Raw genomic sequence first — 10,139 nt, forward strand, 5'->3', positions numbered from 1 at the left:
GGTGAGGCTAAACTATTTAAGATCTTAATAAATGTTGAATTGAAAAAATCAACAGCATTGTCATGAGGGAGAGATTTTAATGCTGCCCAATTGATACTTTGTAAGATTTCATTAAAAGTATTATGGGAGAAGTGAGACAGGTCTCTGGTTTGTTTAAATTGGTGTCTACTTAAAGCTGATGTAGTTTTACATATTGTAAAGGTTGGTAAGTGGTCATTAATACTATGTGGTAATGTGCCAGAGATGGAGATTTTATTAGGGTTAGGAACTAGGATCCAATCCAGGATTCAGCCTCCATCATTTTTATTGCTGGGTCTAGCTATATTGGTGATTAGCTGGGTATAGCTATATAGGTTAATGTTGGGTGGGGGGGGTCCTGGTTAGTAATACCAAGCCAGTTAATGCTAACGTCCCCTAAGATGATAGTTTCACTTTTAGTATCGTTACCTGTCCAGGCAAGAATATCCTCTAGTAAAGGAATGTTATTGCCTGGGGGGATGTATAAGACCATGATACAAAGGCTTTTATAGTTATTCAGTTTTAGGAAGGCTACTAGCATCTCTGCTGTGGAGAATTGTGGAACAGGTTTTGTGTATGAAGGCAGCACCTCCACATTTTTTCTGTAGTCTGTTCTAAGATAAGTATGGCTAGGGGGTAGCAATTCAGCATCTCTGATATATGGTTCAAGCCAAATCTCTGTAACATCAGTGAAACTGGGTTTATTTTGGCTTGTCCATGCATGTAGATGTGTGATTTTGTTTCTTATGCTTTGAAAATTGATGATAGTGTCATTTCAGGATTCTATGGTGTTTGGTGGGTTGTAGGAGGTAGGGGAGGGGCCAAAATGTTGATGTATGTCTCTGCATTTAATTAGGTTGCAGTGGGTGGGTAGAGTTACAGGTGGCAGCTGCTTACTAGTTTTGTGGTGATTGTCTAGAGCAAAATTAGTTAAATGGATGTTTAGAAGGGGAGGATTTTTAGTTTGGTTTGTACAATTAAGTCTGTTGAGTATAGACTAGAGCCTACTGTGGAGTAGTTGGTAAGAAATTATGTGTGTGTGGTTGTTATACAAATAGGTTTGTAAGGTACATGGGTTGTTTGATGTGATAATAGTTGTAAAAGCAGATAAAAGTATAGAGAGAGAGTAAAGAGACTAGCATTAGAGATGAGACCCATTGTAGCAGGCTGACTGTTGTGTGTGAAAGACAGATGTTTGAGGAATAATAATAATGTTGGAGTGATGTCTATAAGGGATTTAGAAGTGATAGTGTTGTAGGGAAGTTAGTGTGAGATGAGTAGAGTAGTAAGGTAGAGTTAGAGTAGTTGGTTAGTTGGTAAGGGGTCTGTGGGAGTAAGTAATATAGGGGCAGGTTAGAAGAAGATTTGTAATAGTTAGGGCTAGTAGGACTGGAAGATAGAATGGAGGAAAATAGGAGTAATATTAAAAGGAGTGTAGTAGAGGGGTCAAGAGTTTGTGGGAGGAGATTAGATGACTAGAGAGTGTGATAGGATGAGAAATTCGAGTAGGTTGAGTTAGGCTAAGTATGAAATGGTGGTGGGTGAGAATGGGGGTAGGGTAGGGCAGTAGAGAGAGCCCGAGTGTAGCAAGGATGAATAGAACATGTTGGACTGGGAGCAGAAATGCACCGAGACCAAGAAAACAATCAGTGAATGCAGCAGGTAAATGAAGGGTAAGCTTTTATTTCGCTTAAGAAGATTTACTGACCACTAACTTATAAGAAAGAAGAATAAGAGTCTTATAACTGGTAATCCAGTGTTACCTATAGAGAGGATTAGACCCATTAGGACTGTTGCAAGGTATACAACTAAAATTAGACAGGGAATTAAAAGAGTAATAGAGCAGGGTAAGTGACAGGGTAACCACCACAGAAGGTTCGGTGATATGCTTACAGCCTTATTAAAGAGATGCTACCAGAAAGCAAGCAGAAGTGGATAATAGCACTAAGCCCCTCTCTATTACACACTGCAAGCAATAACTACTATTATACTGGCAGCTGGTATAACAAAGAGTTCAGCATTGGTTATCACACCACATATTTGGTCAAGAAAACACAGTTGAAATCCAATCCCTGGGTCTGTTCTCAGGAATACAATGGTTCCATAAGTTAAAATGTAATATTAAGTTAGCTCTCTGGCTGGTAGGCAATAAAGTAACAGACACTGTATTGTTTTTCAATTTCAAGACCAACAATAGCAGTTCTACCACACCACTGAGTCCCAAATGCTGCGAGTAGAAAGAAAAATAGGAAAAGATGGCACAAATCCCTAGTATGTCTTTTTAATGCAGCAAGGCATGCTGAGAGGCAAAAGAAAGTAAAATCACAGAGAATGTGGGCCATTCGTCCTAAGAACAGCAATACTAAAAATCCAGGAGCAGAAATGTGCCAAGACCAAGAAAACAATCAATATAGCAGGTAAATAGAGGGTAAGCTTTTATTTCCCTTAAGAAGATTTTCTGACCACTAGCTTGTAAGAAAGGAGAATAGGAGTCTTAGTGGCAAGCCAGTGTTACCTGCAGAGAGGATTAGACCCATTAGGACTGTTGCAAGGAATACAGCTAAAATTAGACAGGGACCTAACAGAGTAAAAGAGCAGGGAAAGTGACATGGTAACTGCAACAGAAGGTTTGGTGATGTCCTTAAAGCCTTATTTAAGAGATGCTACCAGAAAGCAATATATATATATATATATATATATATATATATATATATATATATATATATATATATATACATACAAATATGTTACTGGAGGTTAACTTTGCTCTGATTGTTTGCCTGGGTTGTAGTGGCTTGGGCTGGGTGTTGCTGTGGTACAGTTGAGGTCAGTCCTGGCAGGTTTGGCCACTGGAATTGCTTGCTTGCTGGCTGGTAGGCAATATAGTAACAGTCGCCATATTGTTTTTCAATTTCAAGACCAAAAGCAGCACACACAAAAAACAATAGTGCTTCTAGTACATTAGCAAATCTTGAGTGCTTCGAGTGGAAAGAGGGATAGGAAAAGATGGCGCAAATCCCTGGTATGTCTTTTTAAATGCCCAAATTTAGAATGACTGGGCCCCTGTCTGTTCCAAGACATTTGAGTTAACAAAGTCAAATAACTTTTGGATGAGTATGTTTGTACATGTATAATTTATGGACAGGTAGTTGAAATCAACCGTAACCAGGTTGCTTGGTTGTATTTTGAGTGACTCAAGTAGATGCAAGTAGGCAGTGTAGGTATCATGGTTCATGCAGGTGGATCTATAGCTGAAGAAAACTTGGAGGGGGGGCTTTTCCTAGAGTTACTTGCACATGGAGTAACTCTAGGGAATCATTCTGTTTAACCAATCTTGAGGTGTATTTATCTTTGATGAATACTGATACTCCTCCTCCTTTAGTTTTCACCCATTCATTTTGTGGTTTAAATGTGTGGAAGGCATTGTATCCCAGTATGGCCAGGGTGCTGTCTGCAGCCTTGAACCAGATCTCTGTGACTGCACATATGTCTGAATCTTACAAGGTGAGGAGTGATTCTAGTGAGTGCAGTTTCCGGTTTAGACTCCTAGCATGTAGCAGCATAACCTTAGGGTTGTTTTTGAGGACATTTTATGTCAAGAATTTTGTTTTTGTGACATTGCCTAAAAAGGCATTATGGGGGAGGCACAAGCCTTAGCCAGTAGCCAAAAGCCTTGAAGTGACAGGTGGAGACCATCTCTGGCAAATCATCCAAGGTTGACATGTACTGGATCCCCTTAGAATGACAGCAGAAACTAAGCCAATTGTTGAAGAGGATCTTTTTTTGTCTGTATTGAGGCATCATCATAGGTGAAGGTAGAATTCTGATTAGGGTTAGGGACATACCCACCTGGGATACATAATCAAAGAGCTCAGTCATGTCTGTCTTCATATAGTCCAGTGCGGTACATCTCAAGTCATTCACACCAACATGGATTATGACAAGATTTATAACAGTGCCTGTTGTTGAGAGACTTAAGTGCATCTGTGATACCCACCTGGGATACATAATCAAAGAGCTCAGTCATGTCTGCCTTCATATAGTCCAGTGAGGTACATCTCAAGTCATTCACACCAACATGGACTATGATAAGAGTTATAACAATCCTGTTGTTAGACTTGTGTGCATGTGTGATGTGGTAGATCCTGGCACCTGAGAGACAGCTGACTGAGACCTTTTCCTTATCCAACTTCGTGGGTGGGACATCTGTGTGTCTCACAATGGAGTTACCTATAAATAAAATATTTGATTTTGTGTTTTACTTTACGGGCATGTTTGGTGAGACAGTGGTGTATGCATTTGTAAGTGTACTGTGATTTGCTGGGAATGTATTAAGTGAAGTGTGTTTATGTTTGGGAGGTCTCTGATCTTTAGGTAGGCTTCTAGTGAGAATCTCTGCATATGTAGGTTTAAATGTTGTATGCATGAATGTGCAGGAGGGGAAGTGTGTGAGCTGAAAACCTGCTTAGTATTTGATATACTGATTTGTGAGCGAGAGAGCCTAGAGTCTAGATTCTTAATATAGATGCATGTGTCACATACTGAATTTGTGTGAATTAGGAGAAGAGGTTTGTTAGTGTACATGAGACGCTTTGCCTCAGGATGTCCAGGTCGATCAGGTTGGCTGGAGACATAGTGAAAAATTGTCTATTCATGATGGTATGTGAAGTACTGTGGTCAGTAACATGGAGGGGACTAGAAGGACCAGGTATGGCTAAAGGACAAGAAAAAGTTTTAAAGTGTGAGGGTGATAAGGAGTAAGACTTGTGGATGGACCTGAGAGGCTCAGCTGAGTGTCTAACTGAGCAGTGAAGCACAACAGCGAGAAACCTCCGATGGAGCACAAGCAGTTGATTAAGGGAATATTATCTAAGCGTTTATGTCTATAAACACCAATGGTATCCTCCACTGGATGGTAGTGAGCGGTTATGTGGGTGGTGAGCACCATGGAAACCTGCGCTAACATGGGCAATAAGTAGCAATGAAATTAAACTGATTTCAAACACTCTAACCAATACTAGCACACCAGACTGGACCTTCAGCCAGCAATCGCTACTCAGATAGGTCCTTAGCTATACTCTACTCTCACTAGAGTATAGGGGGACCTTCTTTTGCGAAGGAAAGCTAGATTAGTGCTCATAAACTGCAAAAACAGACTGGGCCCAGGAAATCTGAACCAAGTCTATGCCAGTCTAAAGTGTAGGAAACAGCAAAAATACAGTGAAATACAGTTCAAAATAACATCACACAATACATACAATGCAAGAAGTGCAGATCAAGTAAAATGATACTTATTTTCAGTAGCAGGCAGTGGATGCTTCAGATAACATAGGAAATTGATTGCTTGTAGCTAACTTGTGTGCAGCTCTGGTAAAAAAAAAGTTGCATTTGCTAATGCATATATACAAAAATATTTTCCTAGTAACATGTGAGCAAATCTAGTATGTAATTGAAAAATTTAGTCATACCTTAACAAGATCAGAATTCCTCTGTTCTGATAAATCCAAATTAATAGCAATCTCCTTCTGTGTTATCCATCTACACAACTCTCCTCACTTTCAGGTTCCCTAGCTACATGGTTACCTTTTTATAGTGTTGATTCAGGCATATAAACATGGCAGAGATGCAAATGAGGTATGAACTTGTTAGAATTGCTGAATGACAAAATTTTGACTTTGTGCAGCAGTTGCAAACATAGTGCAGACAATGCCTCATTGTTAGTTGCTAATGGATTACAGCTGTGAATGCTTATTGGTAGGGAGAAGGAAAACACAACAGCAATTCAGAATCCCTTAAATGCAGTGGGCGTGTCACCCAAGTTAGACTTACAAAGTGTAGAAGAAATTGTATCAAGGTTTTAAATGGAAGTGAGTAGCACACATATCTTAGTTTCTGTTCACTAATATCCAAAATCCCATGCCTTTTCTGAAAACTGTATATTATTGTCATTTAATATTCTCATACATTTTAATGACAATGATATAACATGCCTTACAGACTGCATGTCTGACATAACTGCTCAGATAAGAGAAGAATGAACACAATGCAAAGATAAAACAGAGCTTTTGGTGTAAGCAATACTCATAGATGGTTGTGTGATCAGTCATTGCACTAAATATGTAATTACTACATTTACAAACAACTGAGAGTATACAAGTTTTATAAGTCTTAGGTTCATAGGTTCATAAGTGTTTACTAGGCTAACATCCACAATGGCTTTTAAAGCCTAGCCTTGCATCACAAATCTCTGACAAGTTCTGATACCCTTGATAAGTGTAAGCATGGGCCTGGGAGATGAACCATTTTCAGGTAACCTGTGTCCATTAGAGACATAGGTGCCAAACCAGGGATGAATTTCCGGTTTCCCATCCAATTGTCCAAGGTGCACTTGAAATGGGTTAGGGAGGAACTCTGCTTCACATGGATTGGGAGCCTGTTCCATAGACAGGGTAGTCTCTGGGATACATACCTATTTTTCCAGCAGGTCATATTTATATCACAGGCAAGGTTTAAGTCTTTCGACTGGGTAATTCTGGTGCTGTTTGTTTTGTGGATATACACAAGGTCCATTAGAGTTGAGTCTGACAATGCCCTGAGTGCCAGGTGTAGATCTCCCCTCTAAAGCCTGCAGGAGACAGAATATGAGGATAGGGCCTTGAGGCGGTCTGTATAGGGCATTTTGCTTATGCCCTATATTATTTTAGTGAGGAGCCTTTGTGGACTTTCCAGTTGTTAGATATGCCTGGTTAGGTACATACCAAAGGGGACATTGTACTCAGTGATACGTCTTTGAATGCCGAATACAGTGGAACAATGACTTCCTTTGACTTAGATGCCATATCTTTGTGTATAAGCTGCGAAACATAAAATGATTTCTTCACCACTGTAGAGACATGATGGTTAAAGACTAGATTGCTATCTATGTTTGTCCCTAAGTCCCTGACTACTGGGTCATCTCTAAGGTGTGTGTTGTCAATATGATAGCTACCAGGGATGGATGACTTACAAAAGGATACTATTATGCATTTCCTGGCATTTAGTTTCAGTCCATGGCTCTGACACCAGTTGTTTGTCTTGGTCAGCCCCTCCTGGAGAATATTTGTGTCAGTGTGAGATTCAGTGACAGCTCCTAATTTGCAATCATCTAAAACTTTTGTCAGCCAGAGACCATTGACAGTGGCCTTGACTTCTGAGAAGTAAATGCCAAAAAGGAGTGGCCCAAGGACTGATCCCTGAGAGATTGCACTTGTGACTGGCCTTTTTGTGGAGGTGGACTCCACAATTCTAACTTCCTGGGTCCTGTCTGTGAGCCAGTTGGCTATCCACTGGGTGACATACGGGTTTGTACCTAAACTCTTAAGTTTGCCAACAATTCCCAAATTGGGTATTGTGTTAAATTACTTGGCCAGGTCAAGGAAGGCAGTGTGAATGATTTTGCCCTCATCCATTGCTTTGGTGACCTTCTCAAAGAAGCCCACCTGGTCTTGTTAATACTGTGGAAGGAATGGGAGGTGCTTGTATGTACAATGATTTGCATTCCTGCTATAAAGTTGTTTCTGTGGCAAAGAGGGATAAAACACACTTTCTGTGTTTTGTAGCTTTATTGGTGTGGTAGTTCTAATCCAGACTTATGCAAAATTCTGTAATGTGTACTAAAATCTATTTTGTAATTTTTTTTTTTTTTTTTTTAAATCTTAATATTCAGGCTGCCCGCAGCTTAGTGCTAACACAGTGAAATGGCTGAATAAAATAAATGCCATGTAACGTACCTATATGATAAAGACTGCATAAATTACCCTTAGCAATCAAGTGTGTATAGCACACATGGTATACATGATGAACCACACTGTATATGGTATCTGTAGATAATGGTTCAAGTCCCACATTTGTCTTTTAAGGATGAAACCTAATAAGCACTGCATAGAAGGATAAAACAAGGTGAGCTTTATCTGTCACATTTGTGCATCGATTACCATCACTCAAACTCACTAAGCAGCATTGCACAATGGTCAACAAACTTCCAGAACACCTGAATGAAGAAGTAATGTGTAATATTACGAAAGCGCTTACACACTAAACAATTTTGGATTTTACTGAAGCTGTTTGGATTTTACTGAAGCTGTCTGGATTACTGCTGTTGTCTGAAGCTGTTTGGAATACTGCTGTTGTCTTCTGCCGCAGGGTTTTGTTGCTGTAATTAATTAATTAATTAATTAATTAATCACACCCGGTTTCTATTTTTAGATGCCTGGCAGGTGTCAGCTGTGTATGTGTAAACACAGCTCGACACCCATAAGCACCCTTGATGCACAGCACAAACGGGTATTAAAAAATAAAAACAAAATTATAATTCAAACATATTTATATAACAGCAGAGTACATTACAAGGATTCTTATCCTGTACATAACATCTGTCCAGGACTTCCCTGGACAATCCACAACTATGGGACAGCCTCTACACTAGTGCTTACACATATTCAACTTCCGTGTTACTGTGACCTCCCTAGGCAGAGCGCCATGACTACTATCCATGGCGTGCTGATGAGAGGGAACTGTGGCTGTGTACACAGGTACATTTCCTGTAGGTTTTGTGTGGACCCTTACATGGATTTTATTTAATCCTGGAGTTTATGTTCCCCTGTAACTGTATTACAATGAATGAGATGTACTTACTGTACAACATATCACAGTAACAATCAGTGCCATCACCTGCGTTGGCAGCATAGATGGTCAAATAATAAAGTTAGCTAATGTCTGTGCTCTTCTGCATTGCTGTGAATGAGTTACATAAACTGTACCATGTTTCACAGTAATAATCTGTACCATCCCCTGCATGGGTACTAGAGATGCATAAATAATATTGATAGTTAATCACTCTATTCCAGACATCTTCTTTTCCATAAATCACAGTAATAATCAATACTTTTCACTACCATGGTACAAGAGATGGTTAAATAATAATGTTAATTAATATGTGTGCTTCCCTGTAACTGTATAACTAGGTATGAAATACACCTTCTGTTCCTCATTTCACAGTAATAATCAGTGCCATCCTCTGCCTGGGTACCAGAGATGGTTAAATAATAATATTCATTAATGTCTACATTCTCCTGTAACTGTATTACTATGAATGGGTTACACTTACTGTCCCAGATGTCATAGTAATTGTTAGTAACATGCCCTGTCTGCATACCAGAGTTGGTTAAATAATAATGCTAACCTCTGTCTGTAGTACAGCTGTACAGTCTCACTGATGTGGATGGTTTGTGTCTCACTTCCCTCTGTGACTGTATCACTGTGTATAGCGGACTGTAGCTGCCGTCTTCATTAGCACAGTAATAATCAGCATCATCCTCATTCTGCACACTGGTGATGGTCAAAGTAGCAATTGTTTTGGAAGCATCTTTTGTTGCAGAGAACCTGTCAGGGACACCATCTCCTTTGTGCTTATCAGTATCAGAGTAGTAATATACAAGGTATCGTGGAGCAGTTCCTGGTTTTTGCTGGTACCAGGCAGTGTTGTACAAAGTGCCCCCACTCATGGTACAGGACAGTTTAACAGTTTCCCCAGGTGACACTGACATTGAAGATGGCTGTGTCAGGAGACGCTGGGCACTGCAATCTGGAAAATGAAATCATTAATGGGTTAGCAAATCAAGATTACTTATTAAGTTCTTAAGGTGGAAGAACTTTACAAAGAAAGTTGGGTCTTACTTCTAGGATTCTATACTTAAATTATTACAAAAAATGCAAGAAAAAAAGCTTACATGCCCAATAAGTAATAATAAGAGTGAGGACTGTTGTCCAATAATACATCATGCAACAGATGTCACCTGTCAGAGTCACAGTGTCTGAACAGACTTCTTGTAATCAGTTAGAGACTGTTTCCTTAAAACCTTCCAAATTGCAAAAACATAACTTTATGCAAATGTGTTGCCCTGGTTTGATTGGTTCCTTTTACGTCATTTCTTCCTAAGCAGAGAGTCCAAAATTCAGGAAGTAATGAACAAAATTTTAATATGGCATTGTAAATCATGAAGGAAATGTTAGTCTGCATTTACTCTTAAAAGCTGTTTAAAAACAGAACCAGTTTATGAATATTTTTCTCAGATGAGTATTGA

The 10,139-nt window shown here is 39.4% G+C and overlaps 1 gene segment (V, D, J or C); it reads right to left on the reverse strand.

Annotated features, from left to right (window-relative positions):
* Window positions 1–9,233: 9,233 nt before the first annotated feature.
* On the reverse strand, window positions 9,234–9,866 carry LOC122800295. The segment is given in 2 exon segments: window positions 9,234–9,640; window positions 9,786–9,866. Coding segments are annotated over 2 exon segments (459 nt in total).
* Between the last annotated feature and the right edge of the window lie 273 nt (window positions 9,867–10,139).

The sequence above is a fragment of the Protopterus annectens genome, chromosome 4.part0 (genome assembly GCF_019279795.1).
Source record: "Protopterus annectens isolate FY-2018-M chromosome 4.part0, PAN1.0, whole genome shotgun sequence".
NCBI classification, from domain to species: domain Eukaryota; kingdom Metazoa; phylum Chordata; order Ceratodontiformes; family Protopteridae; genus Protopterus; species Protopterus annectens.